Below are 27,889 nucleotides of genomic sequence, written 5' to 3'. Positions count from 1 at the left end.
TGTAACAGCTTTGGTCACGAAACCAGAACTCAGATGACATGTGGGCCACAGGCTCTTACTTTTTAAAGATAGTTATTTCTTGGTGGGAAAAGGATAGAAGGTTCCCTTTTCCCCATTATGTTTAGAGATGATGAAGCTGTTACAATACCCAGGAGGAGCTAGGGTCACAATAGGTGAAAAGAGGTTATTAGAGTATTGTTGGATGCCAATTGGGAAGTCTTGGGTGGGCGGGAGGTCTGGGAATATTAACACTCTCGGTCTGTTTTCTAAGCACTGGCTGTCATCAAGGAATTCTGCCATATAGTTCACCTCTAGCTTAAAATGCGTGCTTCTTTTGAACTGGTTAGCTCTAGTTTTATATGACACTAACCTGTGCTTTGTAAAAATAACATTGAGCTGGGAAGGGTTAATGAACTAAAAATTTAATGCACGATATGGCAGTTCAAAACCTCAATTCTTTGTAGTTGTATAATTTTCTTTGTTCATTGTTTTGCATGGTACAAAAATAATAATTTTGGACCAGAATTTCCTGTGTTTTTGAACTAGCTTGCAATATAAAGTTTTTAAATTTAACTTAAAAAAAACTAAAAAGCTGCTTAACTTATTGTAAAATTTCACCATCTTTAAAGTATTTTATAATTACTGCTGTCCTTTGATTTGTTTCCATTTATTTCTATTATCTTGCAGCATCTTTTATCCAAATTCTTCTTTCTTATAAATCTTGTAAGTAGGAACCAGAGCTTCTCCTTAATTGCAGTCATGTTTTATTTTTTTCATAATTTCATTAAAAATTTGATTGTCATTGTCTTCTTGTAGTTTTTGCACATGGGAAGGAAAATAATTTTCTGTGTTTTGAATGGGGAAGATTGTTGGCAAAGCAAATTAATCTGCCTGAATCAGTCCCATTATTTCTGTACACTAGTCTGGTCATGTCATGAATCCCAGGACTTTGCACTAACTTTGTTTTGGCTTTTTTTCCTTTAAGCTTTAAGCTTATTTTTATACAGATTTAGTGTTTGATTTGTATGCATTCTGCATGTAGTGTTTTTCAAATGTATTATTGCTGGATAGTTTATTCAGGATAAAAATGGCTCATGGGAAGTTGCATAAAGATTTATACCTGGCTGCATTCTATTAAACCTCTTATACAAAATAATGTAAGCATTTTCATGTAGAGTGATGAAAGATTTCAGAGTGATTTTCAGTACACTGAAATCTTTTATTAAAAGTAAAAGCAACTTTCGAAGGGCTTCTGTTTTCAATGACAACAAATGACTTTGGTAATCTTTTTTTACCAATCCAATTTTCTTATTTAACAACCTCAAGTTAGCTGCTGTCTGTGATTGTTAAAATCCATTCTCATTTTGCTTGGTTGGGTAATTCTTTGATATGTGTGTGGAGTTCGGTGGGGTGGTGGGAATGCTCTCTCTTCCTCCCAACCCATTCCTTATCCTTACCTTGCCTTCGCCTTAAAGTATACAAACTGGCATGAGATTGCCCATTCACTTACGTTTGTCTAGAGTAACATGTAAATTGCAATAGCTATTTTTCTTAATGTTTAAGCATCATTTTATAATAAAATAAATAATATAAAAGCCACATTCTGTAGTATATTTATCTGTATGTCAAGACAGATACATACAGATGTACTCTGATGACCAAAAATTCAGTTGAAAAATTTTCTTGTATAATCTGCTAAACTGACAGTACCACTGTGAATTGTTACCTATTTTCAAAGGTTTCAGAGAGCCCTTAAAAAAATTAACACAGTTGCTACACAAAAGCATTATTGGATTCTATTCAAGTAGTTATTTAATGACACCAATATTTGATCTTTGTGTCCAGGGTCCCATGAGCCTGTTTGACATAGTGCCAAATATAATAAAACCTTCCTTTTCTCTCCCCAGCCATTCCGACACAAGCTAGCATGGAGTTTCGACGGAAAGGGTCTCAAATGTCCACAGACACCATGGTTTCCAATCCGATGTTTGACGCAAGTGACTTTCCTGAGAACTATGAAGCAGGACGAGCTGAGGCTTGTGGGACACTGTGTAGGATTTTTTGTAGCAAGAAGACTGGAGAAGAGATTCTGCCAGCTTATTTATCCAGGTCTTAGAAAATTTTCTGTTGTTGCCTATGTTTCTGTTTAAATCGTTTTGTGGTGAAACTATTGTCACGGCTTGGTAGGCTGAATTGATAGTAACTGATGCTCTGCGATACCTACAAATGTCTGTGAGTGAGTGACATCTTTGTTTGAATTCTTCCATGTCATATGCTTCTTCAGATTTGGTAAAGGCTTCTTCTTGTAGAAGTGAAATTTTACTTATATGAATTATAGAGATTTGGAGGGATCACACTAATTTGTTAACTTTTTTCTTTTAGGACAATATTTGGTAGGGTAAGAGGTCTAGAAATAAGTCAACTGTAAATCCTGCTTCCAAGAAGTTCATTTTCTGGATATGAGCAAACCCGAGGTTCAGGAGAGATGCACAAATCATGCGCTATGGGAATGACGATGAAGCAGCAGCTAGCACTTACCCCAGAGCTTGGTTCGGAAAGGGTTCCAGAGATTTGAATGACTGTGCAAAATTTGTGAAAGACGAATAATATTTAGTTTATGTTAGGAAGTGGGTCTCAAACCAAAAACCAAACTCCCTGCCATTGACGTGATGCCAACTCATAGTGACCCTACAGGACAGTGTAGAACTAACTGCCTTTGTAGATTTCTGAGACTAACTTTTTACAGAAGTAGAAAGCCTTCTCTTTCTTCCATAGTTCAGCTGGTGTTTTCGAACTGCTGACCCTCTGGTTAGCAGCCCAGCCTGTAACCACTGTGCCACCAGGGTTCCTAGGAATCTGGGTAGTGTCATTTTATTTCAAATCTATGACTTCAGACATCTTTATGAATGGCTCTGCCATCCACTCAGTTGTCAAGAACAGAGACTAGGAGTCATTTTAAACTCTTTATTTTCAGTAAGTCAATCAATTCTGACCTTTCCACCATTCATTTCTCTTCGATTTCACCATTCAGATTCTCCTAATCTGTCTTTATCATTCTTTCCCCATTATACCTTGTCATTTTTTTCTCCTAAATTAGCTGTAGTAGCCTCTTATTTTCCATGATTCTGTAAAGCCCTCCCGGTTGATCATGCGCATAACTGTTCAAATAATGCTAATACCGGAAAAGACACCTGGGATCTGTGTTTTTGCTAAGTTAGCAGGACTAAGGATTAAACTGGCATTTGTTAGAGGAGTCAAGTACAAAAGCAGGTAGATGTGAAACAGAATGGTCTATGCAGTGAGTTAATCCAGGAGCATTTTAACCTGTAGACTTCTGGCTTTCGGTAACAGGAACTCTCAGTGTGATATAAGCAGAAGGAATGCGTCTGAGAAGTCAGTGCTGTTTAAGACACTTTAAGGTCTGGAAGTGTAGGAGCTGCTGAGGAACAGGAGCCACAGACGCAAATGTTCCAGATTCAGAGCACTTTCCTCTTCCTCTTTCTTTGTATGCACAGCCTCCCCCTGGTTCATTCTCTTCTCTGCACATCCTCATCTAGCTCTTAAGTTCCCAGTTTCTGTGACCTTTGGAACCTCAGTGGCCTAGGTGACCAATAGGGCTAAATAAACATTTATTTATTTAGTTCCCTGCTTTCACAAGTGTAGCTGAATAGACCACAGGTAGAGTAGAGCTGACCAATCAGATCCTCTTTTCCAAGAATCTGAAATTAGACTAATTGGCCCTATTAGTCATCCAGACCAAGGATGTGGAAACAAGGAACTTTGAAAAAGATGATCTGCAGAGAAGGGTGCAGCAACCAATCAAACGAGCGAAATTGAGAGTGGGCAAATGAACTTAGCTTTGAGACTATTGTCTTTGAGGTGCTTATTGGATGCTTGCCAACAGATATTTATAAAGTGCCTCCTTTGTGCCAGATCCTGTGCATTGGATGTACTGCAGTAATGGGTAGCTATGTTCTACTCATTAAATTGGCTAAAGAATCAAACTTCGTTGTTAGATGTGATCTGGAGTTGGATTTGATTACATTCAGAACCTTCTGTATTCTCTGTGATGAAACAGGAGTGGAACAGTGGTGTGTGCCGTTTGCAGATCCAGGGTAGGAGAGGGAGAGGGATTAGAGAACTAGGGGTGCAAGCTGCAGAGCATTCTTTAGGGGGCAGATAGGGTAAGGGATCTGTTAAAGGAACTAGCCAGAGGAGTCAGAGAGGTGAATGTGTCGTTAAAGTGGCAGAGTAAGCTGCGATTTGCACATGATTCCTGGATTTGACGATTAAAAGGTCATTGGTATTTGCTGCTATGATTTTGATTGAGAACAAAATCTAGGAAGAGAAGATTGACTTAAGGAGTTTTGAGGAGTGACCGGTGGTGAGGAAGTAGTTTCTGCAGAGCCTTGTGGAAAGGGAAAAAATGCCTTGCAGAAGTAGGTGGATGTGCTGGTGCAGTTGCTCCTAAGTGATAAAAAACTGACTACTTAGTGAGTTGAGTGAGAGTTGGAAGTAGGGGTTAAGAATAAGGTATATTTAGCTATATCTGAAAGGCATTCTTATTCTGACTAGCTTTCAGACAAGGAGAACTGCAGGGTTCCATGATTTTTCTTTCTTTCTTTCTTTGTCTCTCCCCATCCTAGCCCACCCCAAATAATGGGGGAGAGGAAAAAAGACACAAGACATTTTCACTTTTTTCAAGCATTAGGGGATGCTAATTTTTTACTTGGTTATTGCTCCATTTTATTGATCACTGCAAGTATTTTGTGTTTTGGATGTCTTAAAATTTGAACTTCAAGGCCTACCTAAAACTTCAAGAAAGTGACCTAGGTGTGAATCTTTTTTATTTTTAGAAAAAATGGATTTTTACTGTTTATGATGCTGATTTGCAGTTTTAATATGATTAAAGTATGTTTTATTTTTTTGTGAGAATGAGTAAGTGAGAGGGTGAGTGAGTGAGTGAGTGAATTAGTGAGAGAGTGAGTGAGATAGTGAGTTAGTGAGTGAGAGTGAGTGAATTAGTGAGAGAGTGAGTGAATTAGTGAGTGAGAGAGTGAGTGGGTGAGTGAGAGAGTGAGTGAGTGAATTAGTGAGGGAGTAAGTGAGAGTGAATTAGTGAGTGAGAGTGGTGAGTGGGTGAGTGAGAGCGATTAAAGTATATTTTAAAGGATAGAAAGAATGAAAAGTACAAAGAGACTATTAGATGACTGTGTAGAAAATTATTAATTGTATAAGCAATCAATCAGTTTGTTTAAAATGTTTTTCTTGCTTTCCTAGATTTTACATGCTTTTAATTCAAGGTTTGCAGATAAATGATTTCATGTGCCATCCTGTCTTGGCCAGCGTTATTCTCAACTCTCCCCCTTTGTTCTGCTGTGACTTGAAAGGGATTGATGTTGTGGTTCCTTACTTTATTTCAGCTCTTGAAACCATTTTGCCTGACAGGTAAGCTGTCATTTCTGTTCAGTTTCATCAGTGGTCTGCTTTGACTTGATCTGTTTTTGCGCTTTCTCCCCAATGTCCTCATTCATCCTGCTCAGCGCTCGCCATAACCTCAGGGGACCTGGGGGACATTAGATGTGCATAGAACACCCAGGCCCACCTCGTTCCTGAGCACCTCCATATTAGTTTAGCCCACCTCGTTCCTGAGCACCTCCATATTAGTTTAGCCCACCTCGTTCCTGAGCACCTCCATATTAGTTTCGAATCTTTGTTGAATCATTTTTAGACTTATATAGAAGGATAAGATCAACTAGCCCAGCGCTTCTTAAGTTTAAAATAAATGGGGCTTAAGCTTAAATAAGACAAGCTTAAAATAAATAAAGTTCCAGTTTGATTCAATAACAGGTTAACATAGAACTTCACATAATACAAATGCAGACTATAAACTCAGTAGAAAATAGTTATTGCATCTTTCAGAAACTGATGCTTGTGTTGTGAAAAATTAGCAATAATATATATTCAGCAGTAACAGAAAAACACTTTAGTTCAGAGATACTAATAGCTATTTTTTTGGTTTTGTTTTTGGCAGAGAACTCTCAAAATTTAAAAGCTATGTAAACCCGACAGAACTGAGAAGATCTTCCATTAATATCCTCCTTTCTTTGTTGCCCCTTCCTCATCATTTTGGCACAGTCAAATCAGAGGTAATGTTTTATTGATGCCTTTGTTGTCTACACTCTGGTTTTGGTTTTTTTTCAAATGTTGTTTATTTACTTGAAAACAAAGTTCTTTCGTTGCTTGATTGTTGTGGTATTCTGTCAGTCTGCCAGCCTGCCGAGGCCTGTTAATGCTGGAACCCTTAGAAGGTGTGAGTGAGTGAGTGTCAGACGTAGCCAGTGGCTCGCACTGTGTGTAGAGTGAGTGCTTACGCACAGACTGCCCTTCTCCTGGTCACTCAGACAGTGCCTGCAGAGGCACAGTGGTCTACAGTAATTGACGCTGCACGTTTTTGTTTTCTTCCTTAGGTGGTCCTGGAAGGAAAGTTTAGTAACGATGACAACTCTTCATATGATAAACCGATAACTTTTCTGTCCCTGAAGTTGAGACTTGTGAATATACTAATAGGTGCCTTGCAAACAGAAACAGACCCCAACAACACTCAAATGATACTAGGTTCGTGTTCACCTGTGTATTTGTAAATGGAAATCCAAATAATGTTCACCTTGAGGCAAGCTGAGGAGACTCAATCATATGGGCCTCTGCTCAATGCAAGCTCTACTTTTCTGAATCAGGGGCAGAGTTTGCTTTTTATAAGGAGAAAAAAGTGTGAAGAGATGAAGGAAGGAAAAGCTTAAACCCTGCTGCTGTTGGGCCAACTCTAACCCCTAGCAACCTTAGAAGCCAGAGAAGAACTGCCCCATAGAGTTCCCCAGGCGATCAAGCTGTATTGAAACACTGCCACAGTTTGTCTCATGGAGCAGTTGGTGGGTTCAAACCGCCAGCCTTTTTGGATAATAGCTGAGCGCTTAACTGCTGTATCACAAGAGCCTCCTGCAAAGGAAGGGAAGCAGGGAACTCTTTCATGTGACTTGGCATTCTCCTCCATTTTCCACTCTCTTAATCTTCAGAATACCAGAATAGTTGTTTTGTTTTTCTTATGAGATAGGTCTTTTTTAAAAAAAAATCATTTTGTTAGGGGCTCATACAACTCTTCGCACAATCCATACATACATCGATTATATAAAGCATTCATTGCCCTCATCATTCTCTAAACATTTGCTCTCCACTTAAGCCCCTGGCATCAGCTCCTCATTTTTGCTCCCTCCTCCCTCATGAACACTTGATAAATGAATTACTATTTTGTCATATCTTACACTGTCCGACGTCTCCCTTCACCCACTTTTCTGTTGTCTGTCCCCCAGGGGAGAGGTTTATATGTAGATACATCTCACCAGAATGGTCTTTGTTGGTCTTTTTTTCTCCAATCATTTGTTTTAAAAATATATTTACCAATTTGGTTTTTTTTTATGTGTACAATTCCGTAACATTGGTTAAACTCATCATGTTACACAAGCATAAACCACCACCAGTAACAGAACTAAGACGCTTTCTCCTTCTTTCCCACTCCTCCAAAAAAAGCCTCACTGCCATCCACTCGATTCCGACTCCTACCCTATAGGACCGAGTAGAACTGCCCCCATGGGGTTCTTAAGACTACAGTGGTGGAAAGCCTTCCCGGCTCTCAGTGAGCAGCCTCGCATGTAACCCACTGTGCCCCCAGTGCCCCACCGCTCCGAACCAAACAAATACTGAAAATTATTTGATTTTGCTGTTGCAGGGGCAATGTTAAATATTGTTCAAGACTCAGCACTTTTAGAAGCCATTGGTTGCCAAATGGAGATGGTAAGCATGCCATTAATATCTCAGTTCCAGCTGTAATTGTCAAGAGAATTTCAACTTCTGGTTTTATGTAAATTAGATCCAAAAAGATTGTCCGTCTGATTTCTAAAAGACATTTTCATTGTAAATTCAACTCGTTGACTTAAACGAATTCTACTTTAAAATATAATTGAAGTTTCTTTATTCATCAGCTGTATATCAGATTCCTGAGGATTGTATAGCTGAATGCAAGTCTTTTTCCTGGACAGCATCTTCTCAAAAGTCCTATTTTGTAATGTGGGTTAACTGGCCTGAGTAGCCACAGAACAACCCCTACTCAAGAATTCCTCCCTCCCAGGTTGGTCTAGAGCTAGCTGTGAGGAAGAAGCAATGTTATCTGTTCTCATCTCAATATCCTTTTATAGCTCCTTTAGATCAAAATGCAAAGGTGCCTCAAAGCTCTTTAAAAAGCTTTCCTGAGACTCTCGGTGTCCCTTGCTTTTGTCTTCGAGATATGTGATCCCTGTCGCTGGAATAGAGGCTGGGAGCAAGGGAATTAAGAGAGTGTACTGGGTATGCTGTGTAGATAGACGATGGATGCGCAAGCTAAGAGTAATGAACTTTTCTGAATGTAATGAATTACATTCAGAGGAGAGGTGGAAACGAGCGAGACAAAACCTTGGCCAGCGGCAAACCATGCAACAGGATAGAAGGGCCTCATGTAGTTGTCTAGGCTGTAATCTTTCAGAGAACAGATTACTGGGTCTTCTGCCACAAAGCTACTGGGCGAGTTTGAACTGCCAACCTTTTAATTAGCACCACATGCTTATTCATTGTGCTACTCCACCAAGGTTCCTTATAATGACCATGGTTGGTACGTCGTTATTTTTATTTTATGATATAACTACATTTGAAATTTATTTTTTGTTGTTAATATTTCTTAAGACCATACCCCTGTTGTGAAGTTTTGCTTGGAAGGCACTAGGGTCTTTTCTTTAAGGTTCCAGATTCATTCTCTAGTAAAGATGGACAAGTCCAGGACAATTGTAGTCATGAAATCTTCCGCATCCTTCGCGAGACGATATCACTACCCAGATAGCACCTGAACCACACCCAACCATCTAGTCCGTTCCGACTCACAGTGGTCCTGTAGCGGGTTTCTGAGGCTGTAAACCTTCACAGGACCAGAGAGTCAGAGCTTTCTCCTTTGGAGCGGCTGGTAGATTTGAACCGCCAACCTTGTGGTTAGCCGTCCAATATTTACCCAACAGCACCACCAGGGCGCCTCCAAATACCACAGCATTTCAAAATCTCTAGTCAGTCTTTCTCTGTGCCAGTTTAGGCCTGTCAGCATACTCCATTATGTCATGTAACCTTCAATGATTGGCCTTCGTCTATACTTGGAAAATGTGCATGTAGTCTCAATCATGGGATTCCTTATCTTTGCACTAGGGTGCTGGAGAAAACAACTTGAAGAGTCACAGTCGAACTAATAGTGGTATTAGTTCAGCAAGTGGTGGAAGCACAGAGCCCACAACTCCCGACAGTGAAAGACCTGCTCAGGCGCTCCTGAGGGATTATGGTAAGCCAAGTTTGTCTTTGAGTCCAAAGTCTGATAGAACAAATGTAATGCGCAGACTTGCCAAACAGCAAAAATAAACAAAATTGTAGTGTTTGTGGTTTTTTTGGTATCATCCAGAGTATGTTAGGTCAAAAGGCTAGAATTGGGGGTGTGGTAGAAGGGAGTATCTTTTCCAGGGATGGGGAACCTTTTTCTACCAAGGGCCACTTGGATATTTATAACTTCGTTTGAGGGCCCTACTGGTCAGGCATTGAATTAACTTGCCCCTAACGAGATGACTTCAACTACTTCTCTCTAGTGTGTGATGCTAGCTGGTATTTATGATTTTGCAGACTGGACATCCCCCACCACTGATCTTTTCAGTGTGGCTGCATAGCTTTTAGGAGTTCGATTTTGAGTCGTTTATTGGGGTTTTTAAAGGATTGTAGTAGGTGGTCAGGAAGCATTTTGCATTCTGTGCCAGGAACTAGTGACACGGGGTCAGATCAGACGTAGTCTCTTCTTCAGAGCCCCGTCCAAAGGCAAAGATTGCAGTCAGTTATTGCTGGGTGGACACACAATACATGAGAACCCAGAGGAGAGTCTCTGTACTTTTAAAACCAAATTTTCAACCATATGTTGCTGGGTTCTGTCATTGTAAATCTTCAGCAAGAGTAAGGAGACATTTTGATTTTCCACCCTGTCAAATAAATTCAACAGCCAACCATCCAATTCAATGGTGTTCTTTTCCCTGCACAATTACTTTATGAGTTCTGTGAGTTTATGTGTGCCCGTTTACTTTTGCACACACAAGCACTGGTATAGTGAATCTGTGTGTTAGCCCAGTGAAATGGCATGGAATCTCTTGCTCCTTGGATGTGAGTTTAATGTTTTAATCATCGGGAAGCTTCCTGTGCCGAGAGTCCCAGACATGTGTCTGTGGTTGAAGTGTATACTAATTACCCCCGAGTATGCCAGGCATAAAGCCGCCATGTGGCTAGTGAGTACACCTAAGTCTGGCCTCCCTAAAGAAGGTATCTAAACCGTCACTTTATTCTATGTGGGTTTAAGTACCTTCTCAGGTAAAAAAAAAAAATGCTGTTTAGTTTTCATGTTTTCTAAAACATGTGAATATGTTTGCATTGCTGCATGTGTTCTAATATAAATGTTTGGAGTGATTATTGTTTGTTGCAGCATTTTGATCTAGTCTTAAAGAGTTCTGCTTGTAATGTCGTAAACACTGTTTTACTAAGAAGTCCAGATTTGTGTTAGTGTCGCATGAATGTCTCTCTTTAATGATCATTCCTTTTTCTGTTGTCACTGCCCTCTTTCTGATAGGATCGACAGGTATAATGTCCCTATAAAGCTTCCTTTGTAAATTCAATTTAATTTGTCCTAATTTATTACTAGCTAAGTAGAAATTTCTTTTAAATGTAGAATCAAAAGCCAAATAAAACACAATGGCTTGGTTTAATTTAAGTAGTGGTAATGTAGTCTTAAATTTAAAGTTAAATGTTAAAATATATTTGAAAAGGCCTTGCATGCAATTTTTGATACTTAAAACCCTGAAAACAATTCAACAGATGCTTAAGGATAATTTCAAGCATCTACAGAGGCTCTCGGTTTTTAATATTCTCTTCTTTTAAAATTCCAAGAAAGGAATTGACAGCATTTTCATTCTATTTTGAAAATGTAACACTCTCTGAGTTGTTAACTTTGACATTTAAGATTTACATTGGTCTAAAAATGGTGCTAAAACTGCCAAATCCCAGTAGCTGGCTGTCTTAAGAGCACCTAACCTGGGTGCTAGGTACTACCCGGTCTTGCCTGTGTGCCCTGTGCACTGTTCAGTCAGGCGGGGCGCTCAGGCCAGTGGGGCGGGAAACAGCACTGTGTGGGTGCTTGTCGTGCTCACTGTGGCTGCTGTGGTCTGTGCCTGGTGGAATGCTGTGCTTCTTGTTACTAATGCTTAGTTGTTTTCCCTCCCTGTGGGATGTGGCATTGGGGTTATATCCTAGCTCTTAATACAGATTCAGCTGCTGGGCTCCTGATTCGCAGCATTCACCTGGTCACTCAGAGACTCAACTCCCAGTGGCGGCAGGACATGAGCATCTCACTGGCAGCTCTCGAGCTCCTCTCTGGTCTGGCAAAGGTGAGGAGGGCAGTCAGTCCTTCACTACAGCCCAGCAGCCTGGGGCCTTGACTCTTTCTTCCCATACTTCCTAACCCCTTCGTTGAGTCATACTTTAACACAGGTTTATCGTCCAAAGTCTGCCAAATTGAGCATCCAAATGAAATTTTGTTATATGAACTTTATTTTTGAAAATAGATTCAGAGTAGTAAGATATTTTTTGCTGTTTGCTCTTTGTACATAATTGATCTTGAATTTGCTTATAGTACATTAGCATTTTCAGTGTGGCCTTTTCTGCCATTGCAGGGTTATTTAATTTTAATGTGCAATATTAAAAATTATTATAAATGTGAAAATACTGCAAATAACTACAGATTTAATTCAGGGAGCTTGTTTTGAAAAGAATGGTTCCTAGAACATATCATCTGGGATTATCTGTGCCCCTTCCATTATCAGGGATGAGTGAAAATTGGTTAGACTTTCAGATTTCTTCTGTAGTTATTCTATCAGTTTTGTGGAGTTTAGAGCTAGTTAGCCATTTGTTCCTCTCACAAGTGTTTTCCTATCTGTAAAAGGTGTAGATTACTTTGCTTCTGACACCTGGTTTTTATGAGGATCAAGTGAGATAAACGTTCTTAAACACTGTGAACTGGAAGGTGAAACACATAAGGTGGTGGTACTGTGTAGAGCAGTGGTTGGTTCTCAACCTTCCTGATGCCGCGACCCTTTAACAAAGTTCCTCATGTTGTGGTGACCCCCCAACCATAACATTATTTTCGTAGCTACTTCATCACTGTCATTTTGCTACTGTTATGAATCGTCATGTAAATATCTGATATGCAGGATGTATTAGACGACCCCTGTGAAAGGGTCACTTGACCCCAAAGGGGTAGCGACCTCCAGATTGAGAACCACTGTTCTAAAGAGTTCAGTGTTCAAGCCCGTATTTTACAAACATGGTAACAAGTGATCCACGGCCATGACTTACTAAGTCACAGAATAAAAGGCAAGCAAACCCAGGCTGGTCCCACCACTGTGGAGAGCTTCCCTCAGCAACCCCAAGGATAGGAGTGGGCTCGCATGATGTGAGGAGCAGTTTCTGATCACAGAAAGTGAGAGCAGACACTTGTAAATACTGCTTTCAAAAGCAGGGTGCTGTTTCCTGGGCATTTTATACCCATTCTTTTTTCAGTGATTCTGACTCACAGTCACCCTATAGGACAGAAAAAAACTGCCTCTGTCAATTTCTTAGACTGAATCTTTGTGGGACTAGGAAGCTTACGCCTTCACCCTCAGAGCCACTCGTAGTTTGAACCTGCTGACCTTGTGATTGGCAGCCCAAGGCATAAGCCATTATGCCACCAAGGCTCTTCATTATTCATTAGGGAAATGCAATTAAAACTATAATCAGATATCACTACATACCCATTCAAAAAAAACCCAAAATCACTGCCATCAAGTCAATTCTGACTCACCTTAAAGGACGGAACACAACTACTCCATAGAGTTTCTGAGGCTATAAATCTTTAGGGGAAGCAGACTTGCCTTATCAGTCTCCCTTGAATTTGGCTGGGGATTTGAACCACTGGCCTTGTAGTTAGTAACCCAATACTTAACTTCCTCAGCCACTTGGGCCTTGTTTACATACATACTTATTAAAGTGGATAATATTTAAAAGACCATCTCAACGGTTGGAGGAAGGACAGATACCATGCACCGCTGGGTGACAGTGTAAGATGTTACAGTAGCTTGGCAGTTCCTTGAAAAGTTAAGCGCATGCCTATCATATTGTCTAGCTAGAGAGCTAAGAGAGTACAAGGCCACCCAAAAACTTGTATGTGAATGTTCATAGCAACTTTGTAACATCCGGAAGCTAGAAGCAATCTAAATGTTCACTAACAGATGAGTGGATAAATGAATTGTGGTATGTACATACAGTGAAGTGCTATTGCCTCTGAAAAATACGTACTAATGTAGAATGAATCTCAAAATAATGATGTCGAGAAGAAGGAGCCAGAGCAGAAAAGAGTACATACTATATTTCATCTGCATAACATTCTAGTAGATTCAAGCTTAGTCAGAAAACTGATCGGTGGTTGTTTGAGGAGGTGAGTGAAGAGAAGTGGAGGGAAATTACCAAATGTACCTGGAGGTCTTTCCAAGTGTGAGGATGGCATCACAGATGTCTATGTAGAAGTGAAAACTTCTCAAATTGGCCACATGAAATGTGTGCAGTTTTTTTATACCTTTGAGCACAGAACTTTCTCGCCATCAGATGTCACTGCAGGGTTGGATTAGGGGGCATAAAAACGTGCACCTTAAAAGTCCATTGTTTTTATAAAATAATATTTAATAGCTCACCTAAATACTCTACATGTCTATGAATAAAGCAGAAATGAAGTAAGGCTTCCTGTGATAATATCACATTCTCAAATAGGCCAGGCCCTGGTGCAGATGCTGTGGAATTGGCAATATGGCTGCTGGCTGACATTTGTTCCCTAAATAAATATGCTCAGGTGAAGGTGCTGGTTGACTCCGGAGACCGGAAGCGAGCCATCAGTTCCGTGTGCAGCTATATCGTGTACCAGTGTAGTCGGCCGGCTCCTCTGCACTCCCGGGATCTGCACTCCATGATTGTGGCAGCTTTTCAGTGTCTCTGTGTCTGGCTGACGGAGCACCCTGATATGCTTGATGAGAAGGTATGTTTATACTACATCTGAAAAGATGAAGTAGAACCAAACTGTAGGTGGGGGACGTGCTTTTGAGAAGAGATTATCTAAATTCAAATACAACATTGCACATTTTGAATTGAACATACTAGAGAGATTCCAGTGGGCACTTGTCCTTTGGATTACAACTTGCCCAAACTAAACCTATTCATACGAGGAGGCTTCAGAAAGTGTGTGGACAAATGCTTTCATCTTTTGCATCCACTTTTCCATGAGCTTTTTGAAGGACCCTCGTCTTTGAGTCGGGAGTCTTGGTGGCGTAGTGGGTTGTTCACCAAACTGCTAACTTCAAGTTCAGCGGCGTGAACCTCCCAGGTGCTTTGCCTGAAGAAAGAGAAGGCCATATGCCCCCACGAAGATGCTAAGGTCTCCGAACCCCACAGAACCAGTTCTACGCTGTCCTATAAGGTTGTCGTGAGTCAGAATCAATTCAGTGGCAGGGAATCTGGGTTTTGTTTTGTTGTTGTTATTTTGATTGCAAGGTAACCCATAGAGAAATTCTTTGGAAGATGGGACTTGGTTAACTTATGTGACCTATCAAGAATTTTCTCTTTAGAAAGGACAGTAGCCCTGAGGTGGTTAGTAGGTACTTTGGTCTCCTATCACCAAACCAACAAAAGCAGTTGGTGTCCAGGCTGCAAAGATACTTGTTTTTGAAAGTTTTGCTTCATGCCATTTCATATGCGGGTGTCCGCTTTCAGGTGGACACAGCTATCTAATCTGTTCTCTGCTGTTGGTCCATGGAATGCCTGCCTGCAAGGAAATCAGAGTGGGATCACAAATTCACAGTATAAATAAAAGATACTGGCTCATTGAAAATCTATAGGAAACGTTACGTGGTTTTAAAAATAGTACTGTTGATTAAACATTAGTTATTTTTCTTATTCTTTCTAAAGTTATGAGCCTGAGCTCTGATGATTTTTCAGTCCTAAATTTTTTTAATTCAGGTAATTTAAAAAGAACTGTGACTGATAAAATCAAATTGAATTAATTATCAGTTATTGTCTAACTCTTCAAGCAATCCAATTCAGTTTTTTTAAGGAGGAATGTATGTGTGTGGATAGATTTATTGTATTGTTCTGAAAATAGCATTTTTATTAAAGAAAGCTAGAAAGAGACAAACACTACCACCACTAAAACATAACCACTATTAGCATGTTGATGTATTCTGTGTCTTCTCATAGAGCATTACAAAAATTCATCTACTGCTCTTGCTTTTAGGACTGCCTTAAGGAAGTGCTTGAGATTGTGGAACTGGGTATCTCAGGAAGTAAGTCTAAGAATAGTGAGCAAGAGGTCAAGTACAAAGGAGACAAGGAGCCAAACCCTGCATCTATGAGGGTAAAGGATGCTGCTGAAGCCACCCTCACATGGTATGAAAGTTACCACACAAGGATTGTGACCAGGAATTAGAGCGGATTCGCTGTGATCCAGCTCCTTTCTGATTTTCAGTGTTAGTGACTCAACTTCTTTAGAATACTTTCTTCTCAGATATAAAATGCAAAGGAAACACATGTCTGTTTGTTTGGGCGTAAGGAGTAGGGAGGATCTGGCACTTAGAATCTGGTGCTTAATGCATTAACTCAAGTCATGCCAGATTAGAGCAGGAGACAGTCTTGCAGCACCTAACTTCACCTCCTCACCGTGATGGCTGTCATCTCACTCTGTTGGCTCTCCTCCTTTCCAGTTCAGTGGTCTACATTCTCTGCCATCTGCACATCAGAGGTTTATTTTGTCACCTACTTGCGGTATTTCAATCACAGCAGCACTGGATAAATAAGACATGTACAAAGTTATGTAGCCATTAATTTGGAGGCATTTAAACCTGCAAGGTAGCCCATTTCATTTGAATTGCTCATAGCTAAGTGTTTACATTAAACTAAAGCCCCTCTCCCACTGTAATGTTTACTCACTACCTCTACTCCAGGTTTTTGGTAGTAGAATCCTTTTTTTCCAGGCAGTAGTGCCATCTAGAAAGAGCCCGGTGGTATAGTGGTTACGTGTTGGGCTTCTAACCAAGTGAGGAATTCAAAACCACCAGAGGCTCCACAGGAAAAAAAAAATGAGGTTTTTCTACTCCCCTCAGAAATCAGCAGGGGTAGTGCTTCCCTGTCTTATAGGGTCCTCCTGAGAATCGACTGAATGGTGGTACGTTTTGGAGAGACACCTGAAAGCAGCCGTGGTGGCACGGTGGTCAGCAATTGGAAGCCACCAGCTGCTCTAGGGGAGCTTCTACTTCTGTAAAGCGTTGCAGTCTCAAAAGCTCCCCGGAGCAGTTCTGCCCTGTCCTATAGGGTTTCTGTGAGTCAGAATTAACTTGGTGGCAGTGAGTTTGATTTTGATTGGCATCTTGTTCTCGCTGATTTATACCTTTCCACTGTCAATACCTTCAGCTAATTTTCATCTTTCATGATCCAAACCTCTTTATCATCCTGATCATTTTCCCTTTGGTGTGGAGTTTACTCTGTCTCTCTTCAAGGGCTTGCTAAGTGCACTAGTCTAGATAGTGTCTGGTAACCTGGAAACTCTGTAGAACATTATACTTTCACTAGGATGTTCTCGGAGACTGCAGTGGATTTTTGAGAACCTGATGGTTTGGCCTAAGTCAATAAAAATCCTTAAATCTTTTTCATGTTTACCTTTCTTTTTTTAAAATGTTTTATTAGGGGCTCATACAACTCTTTTCACAATCCATACATACATCAATTGTGTAAAGCACATCTGTACATTCACTGCCTTCATCATTCTCAAAACATTTGCTCTCCACTTAAGCCCCAGCATCAGGTCCTCATTTTTACCTTTCATGTCTTTCTTAACTTGTACTTCTTAAATGGGGCAGTGTCTTCGATTTAACTCACATTATTTTTAGTCACCTAATAGTCCTTTGGACCCCAACTGTTACTCTGGCATGTTATTTGCATGCAGCTCAACTGTTGGTCATTTTCAGATTTGCTGTGCTACCTTCTGAGTTCTAATCACAGACGCTGAGAAAAGGTACTGAGAGGAGAGCCCCAGGACAGATAGGTTCAGGGAGCCCACCTTTTCAGTCACAGTGATTTCTAAAGTTTCTCATAAAACGCTGTGAAATGTTTGTATGTTGTGATCTGAAACGTATGTGTCTGCCTTTCCAGTCTAGTTACTATCAAAAAGAGGACATGTGATAGGTTGGTATGATTTTATTTCAGTGACTTGTTCCCTTTCCGGGGACCCATCAGCATTGTTTAGAAACCTTCATGGACAAGATCACTTAGTCTGTTTGCCTTCTTGCATCCCTCGCTGTCCACCTTGAGAAAAGCAGAGCCACATCGTCTTGGTCTGCTGAAGTCCTATTTTCCACAGACCCTTAGTTTTACTGGCCTGCAGGAATGGGGAAAATGGAAGGGAAGTATTTATTGAGAAGCGCTGCCCGCCATAATCAGAGACATTTGGGTGTAAGTGTAGAAATGGAAGGGGAAGGGGAGGATTGAGATGATAGAAGTGGCGTCTAGGAAATATTTTATTTTCCAAATGAAATGTTTATGAAGGGTTAGATGATATTAGGACCACCAGGCAAAATCTTTTTGCTTTAATTCAAGATACTTTTTGTGCGCGTTTTCTCATCATAAAATGCAAATAAAAACATTACCCTCCTCAGAGGGTTGTTAGCTATAACTGAATGAAATAATGTGTGTAAAGTGCTTGGCCATGCCTTGCATCAGAAATGCTCCGCAAGGAGCAAAACGTACCTGTAAAGAAGCAGCAGGACTTTGCTTAATTTAAATTCAAAAGAACAGAAAGACACCTTGATGCTTGAGGTAAACTTAAGGCTGTGCTTTGGGAATTAACTGTTACCTTTTCCATTATCCATAGTATCATGCAATTGCTTGGTGCATTTCCTTCACCCAGTGGTCCTGCCTCTCCTTGTAGTCTGGTGAATGAGACCACGTTGATTAAATACTCCAGACTGCCAACCATAAACAAGCATAGTTTCCGATACTTTGTCTTGGATAACAGTGTCATCCTGGCAATGCTGGAGCAGCCTCTTGGAAATGAACAGAGTAAGTTTTCGCCCTTTGCGCCTTCGCCACTGCTAAATCATCGTATTCATCAGTCAGTACTGACAATCTGTTCCCAGACACTGGCAAAGAGAGATGGCAGGTTCTAAGTAATTTTGCACTGAGCAAAAAGACTTCCTAACTATAGTACAGTAGCATGTGAAAAATAGAGGATCGAAAAAGAGAATAAATGTATTAAATAGAATCTTTCAAAGGTCATTGATACACATCTGAAAATATCAGAAAAAAAGGGTCCCTATAGTTTTCGAAAAAGTCTTAATGTAACGTGTTTAACAAAAAAAAAAAAAATTGGCACTCTTTCCCTTTAAATGTTGGCCCCTACTCTACTCATCCTCAAGTGTCTGTTTCAGTTAGGGTGCCGCCCAAACAGACTGCAAATATGGGAATTTTTACCTGCTCCTTCTGGTAGCTTCCCTATGTAATTGATTTCCCAATGGCCTTTTTAATCTGATTCCCCTGCATGTCTGCCAGCAGACCCAAAATCAGGACTTTGTTATTTCTTGTCTAGATAGTTAACAGTTGCCTCCTGCCTGGTCTGGGTCCCATAGCCTTGCCGGGTAGAAACTACATGTGCTCAGGACTTGTGGCTTGGCTAGGCTTACTTGTGAAGTTTATGATACGGGGTATGGTTAGGACTCCGTGTGGTTGGAGGATGGTATGATTGCCACCCGGTGATGGGATTTGCTCAGTGACTGAATACTTGCCATCTTACCTTTAGGAGCCCTGGTGGCATAGTGGCACAGAGTGGGCTGCTTACTGCAAGTTCAGCACTTCAAAACCAGCTGTTCCTCGGGAGAGAGGGAGCTTTCTATTCCCAGAACGAGTTACAACTACAGAAATTCACAGGGGCAATTTCACCTTGTCCTATAGAGTCATTATGAGTCAATATCCACTTGATGGCACTGAGTTTGGTGGTTTGGATTATTTGTTTATTTTTTTATCTTACCTTTGCAAAGGTTAAACAAAGTTAGGGAAATACTTTGCTAGGACTCTGATTATTTCAAGACTGCACTTAATAATGGCTTTACACAGGGGTCTTAAATAAATACTCTTTCGTGACATTTTATTCTAGATGATTTTTTCCCTTCTGTCACTGTGCTGATCCGGGGAACGTCTGGAAGACTTGCTTGGGCACAACAGCTCTGCCTTTTACCCAGAGGAGCAAAAGCAAACCAGAAGGTATCCATCAGAGGTTGCAGGGAAGGAACTGGGGGCTGGAGGGGGGGGAGGGTGTGTGTGTGTGTGTGTGTGTGTGTGTGTGTGTCATTACAGGATAAATGACATTCCAACAAAAGGCAGACAGATAAACAAAATACTTTAGATACCTAGTCAGGTTCTAAGGCAATGGGTTTATGTCAAAACTAGGAGGCCAGCATTCCAGGCCTTCTCAGTGACCCTTGAAAGACATCTTTGAAAATGATGATTGCAACCTAAGTATAAATGTGCTTGACACGATAGATTGTGATAAGAGTTGTAAGTGCCCCCAATAAAATGATTTAGTAATAAAAAAAAGAAAGACATCTTTGAGGCAGATGCATGTCCACAGAGTGTTCAAGGTGACTCTTAGGACCATGTATAACTAGGGGCTAGTGTTATGAGCAGTGGCCTAGTTTCTCTCATTTCTGTGACCAGTAAGAGGCAAGGACACACTGTCTGACAGAGCTTCAGCCAGGCTTGTGATGCCTGTGGCAACAGTTTGAAGTTTATTTTTTCATAATTTATTTTTGTATAGGTAAGATACAAGGGAATTATTTTCTAAGATCATTTTATTGGGGACTCTTACAGCTGTTATAACAATCCATACATCAATTGTATCAAGCATATCTGTACATACATATGTTGCCATCGTTATGTTCTAACATTTACTTCCTATTTTAGCCCTCGGTATCAGCTCCTCTTTTTTCACCAGGGAATCTTGAGATGCCACATAACTCATTTAAGTTATAATTATTGAAAGAAAAGTTGAAAGATGTAGGTAGCGAACCAAGTTTTGAATCACTTGTACATTCACTTTCCAGAGGAAGGTAAATACTGTTAATATAGCGGTATATTTCCTTTCCATCTTTTTCATATATATATATATATATATATATATATATATATATATACATACATACAGTAACACTTGAATAGCATATGAGCCACGTGTGTACTGCTCTTTTTACTTAGTACATTGTAAACTTTAAGTTGTTACCCAAAATACTTTTAGTCATGAATTATTTTAAACTTAACAAAAGATAAAGCAAAATTTACAAAATTTGAGCATGTGCTTGTTAGAACTGATGTGTTTTAACCTAGGAGAGGCATGCCCATTTTTCTTTGCTGACATTGTGTAGATCGCATTCTGCCAGCATTATTCCTAAGCTTCTAAATTAGCCTTAGAAACTGAGACAGTAGGGAATGTGGAACGGACCTGAAATGTGTTGATAGTTTCATATGTGCTGTGTGCATTTTTAAAAATCCTCATAGCAACCTTGTGGTGAGTTGTTTCTACTTTTCAGATGTGAGACTTAAACCGTACAGCACATAGAGAGTAAAGCAGGGATTCGGGGCAGTGCAGACCTGACTCCAGGGCCTATGCTTTCGGTTGTGCCCGGTTAACCTCCTGCTTGAACTCACTTTCCAGAGCTGCTCAGTGGCCTACCCTTGTGTGACTTATAGAATGATTTGAGAGCCCTTGAGAAAGAAGTTTGACCCTAAGCCTCAAGATACCTTCGTGGCTTCCACTGAGCACTGGGAGATTCAGGCTCGGGACAGTAGAGATCCCTAGCCTGCTTAGCTGTCATGTAATCTATAATAAGTGGGTGAACATTTTCCTAAAAATAAGATACGATTGAGTGAACTTTAAAACAAAACAGTGCGGAGCGGGGAGGGAGGGGAAAAAATGAGGAGCTAATACTAAGGGTTCAAGTAGAAAGCAAATGTTTTGAGAATGATGAGGGCAACATATGTGCTTGACACACAATGGATGGATAGATGGATTGTGGTAAGAGATGTACAAGCCCCCAATAGAATGATTTTTAAAAAAAGGCTGTAAGAGCCCTCAATAAAATGACTTTTTAAAAAAAAGAAAACAGTAAACATCAAAGTGGAGCACTCTGATAAGAGAAAATTTGAAAACCACCGTCTTAAAGAGTGTTTGATATGTATTCCGTAGACCTTGTTTTAATGTGTCAGCATATTCAGTAAACTGAAATGTTGCAGAACATGTCACAGAAGTATCTTAGAATTTGAACCTTTGGGAAGTGGGAGAATGCTGAGTAGGGAGAGCGCTGATTAAGAAAGAAGAGGATCAGAAACAAACATGGCCCATCGTACAGTTTGATTTCAGCGCAGCCTGCCTTCCAGGTTCACAGGTTGCTACCTTGCCTGGGAGAGAGACACATGCAGGTTTTTACTGCGTTCTCGGGTCTCATGACCTCTGCCCTAGGGAAATGGGCACCTTTGAGACCAGGGATATGCAAGCTAAGGCAGATAGGTGTTGGGGCCATATATAATAAAGATGTTTGTTTTGTTGTAACAGCTTTTTGTTCCTGAACCTCGTCCTGTTCCTAAAAATGATGTTGGGTTTAAATACACTGTGAAGCACCGACCATTTCCTGAAGAGGTAGACAAGATTCCTTTCGTGAAAGCAGATCTGAGCATTCCAGATTTGCACGAAATCGTCACTGAAGAAGTAAGATGAGTTGTTTTTGTAGCCATTAATGAGATGGAGATGAACCTTCTGTAATGACTTCACATGGAGCCATTGTGATGCAGTGGTGAAGCACTTGGCTGCCAACGGAAAGTTCGGTGGCTGGAACCCACCAGCAGCTCTGAGAGAAAGCGGTGACTTCTGCTCCCATGAAGATTACAGTGTAGGAAGTCCTGGGCAGCTCTGATCTGTCCTGTAGGGTTGCTGTGAGTTCAGAGTGACTTCACTACAGCAGGTTTTAACTGACTTCTATGATCAAAACACTGTTTTTAATGTTGTCACTGGAGGTGATTCACAAGATGACCTGAGTCTCTTGTCATCCACAAGGTTATCATGTTGTTAAATCCCTATAGATTGAGAGTAACTGGAAACACATGTCTCTGAGAGGTGTCACTTGGCTGCCTGGTCTGGTTCCTAGAGGGTTTTAAATAGTGTGTTGACATGGCCAAACTCTCTTGTGAAGGAGATGCGAAGAAGAAGCGGGATCAATTCAGGGACTTACTCTGGCAATCTAGATGGAAAAGAGAGAGGACTGCTTCATCTTGAGGGGAGCTGAAGAACAGGGAATTTATTGAGGATGGACTTAGTAGTCTTGGCTTGAAGAGGGAAGAAAAAGAGCCAGAGAACTTGAGAGTTGGCATTTGAGTACAGTTTTAAGACGCGGGGATAGAGCCGTGTCCCGCCATGATCGATGCAGAGAAGGCTTACACTGTCAAATGCTGAAGAACTTGGGGAGGATGAGGACCAAAGTAATCCCCCTGGACTGTAGGATGAGTTGTAAGTAATAACCTTTGAAGGCAGAGTTTAAAAAGCTGGGGAGTGAATGGTTAATAAAGGAGAGGCAGTGAATACAAACTACTGTGAGCAGTAAAGGGTGGTCGGTAGCATAGGGCGGTCGCCTAGTTAAGAAAAGACAAGGCTGCTTCTCTTGATGGGAGGAATATAAACACATTCATAGTTGAGAGGCGGGAAGCAGTAGAGAGCTTCTGCTAACAGAGGGTTTGGGGAAATTATAAGTGATAGAGAAGGCCCAAGTGGCAGTGCGGTCAAGAGCTCAAGTGATTAGGAACCAGTATATCCCAAGTGAGTTGGGGAAGTGTGAGAGTAGGTGAAGGCTCAGAAGGAAAATTAAGGGAGTTTATGGAAACATTAATCTTAGTAGTGTAATGAATCTTTTACTGTTGATCTAACTCATAGCAACCTACGGGACAGAGTAGAACTCCTAGATTTTCCAAGGCTGAAGTCTTACGGAAGCAGATGGCCATATCTTTCTCCCATCGAGCAGCTGGTAGATTCCAGCCGCAGACACGTTGGCTAGCCGTTGGGTGCCTTAGAACCGTGCCTAGTGCTCCTGGGCACTCAGTTAAAGATGTTTCTTAAAACTGCCATACGGCACTGAGGTGCATAATCTGACTTTGTTGAAAACCTGGAAGCATAACAAAGTTTGAATGGTCTGGAAATTGACGGGGTGAAGTTAGGGAAGGAGGAAGGACAGGCAGCACAGTTATCTAATGTTCTGAGATGAGGGTACTCAGATGGAAGACTTGGGGTTTAGGCTTGGTTGGGGTGGAGACAAGCCTGAAAAGTGCTACCTGGAGAAATCAAGAGGGAGCACTTGAGTGGCTCCAGGTGCAGTGGTGGCAAAGCATGGGCTCGGACTGGAGACGTGGGAGAGCTGTAGGAGGGGCTACAGAATTGTAGCTCTTGAAAGGAGAGCCCATCGGGGTGCTCGTGAATGGACAAAGTTGGGAGATTGTGGGGGTTGTAGAAATGTAAGCCAGGTTGTTGGAAATATTCAACAAAGAGGCTCGTACTTTAAAATTAAAACTGATGATATGGGAACAAGAGGACAGAGGGAGAATTGACCAAGAACCTGGTCCAGTAGTCCACATGGATTCAAAACCCTGAGGAAGTCACTGCCTAATGAAGATGTACAGTAGTCTGGAAGTGTGGTAGGGAGCAAGAGACAACTCCCGTGTCATGTAATGCACGGAGTATGTTTTAGCGTGAATGTATTTTAGTTGCATTCTCTATAATGAGCTGAAATCTAGTTTTGATCACTGAGAATTATACTTATGCTGCTACTTGTAACATTGTTCTCATGTAGATGTTTAAGATGGACACTATTTTATAATCACTCCAGAAATTAAAACGGGTGGTTTCTTTTAGTTAGAAGAGAGACATGAAAAATTAAGGACTGGCATGGCTCAGCAGATTGCATATGAGATGCACCTTGAACAACAAAGTGAGGAGGAATTACGGAAGAAAAGCTTTCCTGATCCAGTTACGGATTGTAAGCCACCACCTCCTGCACAGGAATTCCAGACAGCACGCCTTTTCCTTTCACACTTTGGATTTTTATCATTAGAAGCATTGAAGGTAATTTTCATAAACTTTCATGAGTAAGTATATTTATAGATTAATATTCAACTGATGATGACAAAGCATTTTTATGTGATAGGAACTTAAATGTGTTAACAATCTTGGGCTGCTTGCCAGTGATCTGAAAGTTGGGACTGCGAGATTGCAGTGTAAGAGCTCTGGTGGTCTAGTGGTTAGTGTTGGGCTGCGATCCTCATGGTCAGCAGTTTAAAACCACCAGTAGCTCTGAAGGAGAAAGACTGACTGGCCTCTCTATGCCGGTAAACAGTTACAGTCTTAGAAACCCACATGAGGTCGCTATGAGTCAGCATTGACTTGATGGCAGTGCGTTTGGTTTTTTAGGTTACAGTACTAGCTCCAGGGGGTACTAGCTTCATCCCATTAATGCATTCAGAGCTCTTGCTAAGGGAAGTGTTGAAATAATACAGCCAACTCTGAATTTTCCTTGGTAATGCAGGACCCGTGTCACACACACAAATGAAACCTACTCATTTCCTTTAGTACACAAGAAGAAAAAGATTGTTAAAAATAGCTATCCCTAGTAGACTTTATTATTGAAAGTGTGGGCTGCAACTGACTTTGCCTTTTCATACCACTTTTTTAAAGCGGCAGAGTTAATACAGTACTACAATAGTAGTTTTGAGCCAGGCATCACCTATATTGTGCTGTTTCTAAAGTCAAATTGTCTAAGTTTATGTCCTGGCCTCCTGGCCAGGTGTGTGGTCTTGGGCAAGTTACTTGACTTTTGTGAGTCATAGTTCCTCATCAATGAAATGGAGATGATCAAAATATCATCTCGTAGGTCATGTGAGGATTGAGTTAATAAATGGAAGGAACTTTATATAGTACTAATACAGAGTAAACTAGTCTTAAGACAAACATTGCCATTATTCTTAATTCCATTATCTTTAAAACACGTTCACAAGGAGCGTGATACTATCCTTGTTTTACATATGTGGAACCACAGAGGCTCACAAATGTGTAATGACTTGCCTGAAGCTGGATTTGGGTTTTAGACTAAGTCCTATTGGTTTTGAAAAGCACAGCTGAAGATTGCCAGGCAAATGTTGCTTATTGTATGAGTTGTTATCTGCCCTAACTCCCCAGCATCTACCTGATCATAGAATATCTAAGAGTGAGGAGAGCATTGCTGTTTGATTTGGATTCTACCATGCAGAGGGAAATGTATTTTTACATTGTAGAAAATGAGCTGGTGATAGGAGGTGTGAACATAACTCTCTTTAAATGCAAAAGATCAAAGAGGAAAATAATAAGAAATGTAACAGATGTGGGAGATAAGAAACAGATGTAATCTACAAATGGTCAATAGTATTCTAGTGAAAAAATTAAAACAATGAAAGTAGTAAATAAAAATACACTAGAAGAAAATTATTACATCCCGTCACTATAGGGAGACGGGAGCCTATCTTTAAGACTGTAATTTTCCTCTCATAATCTATTGTTGTTGAGATTTTTAAATTCTCATGAAAAATGAGCACCTTCTCATCTGTTTCAGGAAATAGAAATATCAAAAAGTTAGCTGATTTATTTTATGAATCTTAGCATAACTAATAAACTCATACCTGACAGCATGCATATAAAAAAAACGAATCTTACTTATGAATACATCTATAGAGTATTAAAGAGAATGTTAAGAAAACTCTTCATTAGCATATTAGACAAATTATTGTTCACAAACAAATAAAATTTAAGGGATCTAAGGGAAGTTCATTACTGGAAAGTATTAGGAAAGCTATTAGAGAAATAATTTAGTAGATGGCTAAAGCAAACAATTTAATAATACAATTGTATTATTATTTAATAATATAACAGTACAATCAAATGATACTAATTCTGATTTTAAAATTAAAGAAGTACTCAGCCAAGACTAGCGATTTCTGCAAGAGGACTTCAAAAATTTTGTGGAAAAATCCCATTATCCTTTAATTCTCTTTTTCCATGAACTTTATGAAGGCCCCTTGTATGTAGACCCTCACTTTAAAGATTACGGCTCTAAATGGCAGCTTGTGGGCAAACCAGAGGCACCTCTGATGAAAACCCGAATCAAAGGATGTTTACATTGACCACTGTTTGACACACATTTTTGGTCAGTGAAACTTTCAAAACTTTCTGTTTTGAAATAATCATAGGAAGCTGTCCAAGTCAAGAGCAGGGAGATTTTATGTACATTTCACCCAGCTTTTCCCAAAGGTAATGGCTTATATGACTAATACATTGAAAAGTCAATAAAATATTAGAAGAAATAAATAGAAGAACTACTGGGAAGGAAGTTAGGTAATACTACTAGTTAAAAACAATGAGCTCAGTAAAATATTGAAAGTAGAGAATTGAAGTTCTTTGCACAAACACAAATTAATAGACAATATTTGCAAGATTCAGTTTAAAATTGCACCGTACAGCATAGTCTTGACAAAAGTTACCTTAAGAAACTGTGCAAGATCCAATGGAAGAAACTTTGTTCTAAAAATAAGAAGGATGAGGAAGCCTTGCCCTTCAAGGTATTTTATAAGATGCTGCAGACCTTAACCATTCCTTAACCATACTATCCAGGGAAAACATTTACAACTAGATTTTTTAATTATTATTAGTTTGTGGCAGATTGGTTTATCAGTAAAATCTGATATGAACGGACATGAGGCTGTTTGTAGTCTTTCTTCACTCCGTGTGAATACTCCTTTGTTTAACCGCAGATACGTGGCTGTTGCCCCAGCTCCTGCTAGGAACATTATGTAATACACTAGACAACCAGGCCCACAATCGTTGCCAACATAGAAAAGAGTGATTCTTGCCATCTCCACGGGCTGCGTCCCAGAAAAATAATACCATCCGCAGAACCTTGTTTGACAAGGTCAAGATCTCAAGGAAGATAAAGGGCTGGGGGAAAACAAAACAAAACAGCACAAAAAGTGAGCTAAAACCCAGGCGGCTTGTAAGAGTTCAAGGAAGCATGATAGAGGGAAAAGGAGCCCACACACACACACACACACACACACTATGCCCCACTTTTTTTAGCAACAAAAAAGGCAAGTGAAGTCACCGAAATACACAGGAATGTTAGTTTCTTTAGTTCGGGGATATGGTTGTGCTTCTTCCTGCAGTTTTATAATTTTTTTTACTTAATTCTTATAAACTATAAATGCAAGTTTATTATCATTAGAATAATGAAGATATAATAATTACGTAATCCTTTCTTCTGACGGCAGGAACCTGCGAATAGTCGTCTACCTCCTCACCTTATTGCACTTGACCCCACGATACCTGGATTTTTTGATGACCTTGGGTATCTGGACCTCTTGCCATGTCGTCCCTTTGACACAGTTTTTGTTTTCTACATGAAGCCAGGCCAGAAGACAAACCAAGAGGTAAGAATCCTTAGACCTTTTTGGTAATTTTTTTATACACTATAAAAAGGTTTACATGGTTTGTGTTTGCCTCCTGTATGGTCTACGTATTTTTTATTTTGGTGCTTAATTGCTTCTTATGAGCCAGTCT

General features: G+C 40.2%; 1 protein-coding gene across 2 annotated transcripts in view; it reads left to right on the top strand.

Annotated features, from left to right (window-relative positions):
• The window catches only part of RALGAPB (Ral GTPase activating protein non-catalytic subunit beta), an 86,645-nt gene that overhangs the window by 34,937 nt on the left and 23,819 nt on the right, over nucleotides 1–27,889 (top strand). The window contains exons 10-23 of one of the 2 annotated variants that reach the window (XM_075528757.1): nucleotides 1,908–2,109; nucleotides 5,281–5,448; nucleotides 6,035–6,149; nucleotides 6,471–6,618; nucleotides 7,784–7,848; nucleotides 9,277–9,406; nucleotides 11,416–11,537; nucleotides 14,033–14,215; nucleotides 15,467–15,618; nucleotides 18,095–18,282; nucleotides 19,373–19,479; nucleotides 21,824–21,976; nucleotides 24,164–24,373; nucleotides 27,601–27,759. In XM_075528757.1, coding sequence (XP_075384872.1) covers nucleotides 1,908–2,109; nucleotides 5,281–5,448; nucleotides 6,035–6,149; nucleotides 6,471–6,618; nucleotides 7,784–7,848; nucleotides 9,277–9,406; nucleotides 11,416–11,537; nucleotides 14,033–14,215; nucleotides 15,467–15,618; nucleotides 18,095–18,282; nucleotides 19,373–19,479; nucleotides 21,824–21,976; nucleotides 24,164–24,373; nucleotides 27,601–27,759 — 2,102 coding nt within the window. Of the gene's footprint in view, nucleotides 1–1,907; nucleotides 2,110–5,280; nucleotides 5,449–6,034; nucleotides 6,150–6,470; nucleotides 6,619–7,783; nucleotides 7,849–9,276; nucleotides 9,407–11,403; nucleotides 11,538–14,032; nucleotides 14,216–15,466; nucleotides 15,619–18,094; nucleotides 18,283–19,372; nucleotides 19,480–21,823; nucleotides 21,977–24,163; nucleotides 24,374–27,600; nucleotides 27,760–27,889 lie in introns of both variants that reach the window. The other variant, XM_075528756.1, reaches the window with a different exon arrangement.

The sequence above is a fragment of the Tenrec ecaudatus genome, chromosome 12 (assembly GCF_050624435.1).
Source record: "Tenrec ecaudatus isolate mTenEca1 chromosome 12, mTenEca1.hap1, whole genome shotgun sequence".
Classification (NCBI taxonomy): domain Eukaryota; kingdom Metazoa; phylum Chordata; class Mammalia; order Afrosoricida; family Tenrecidae; genus Tenrec; species Tenrec ecaudatus.
Note: the sequence above shows the minus strand (reverse complement) of the source record. Positions and strands in the feature narration are given on the sequence as shown.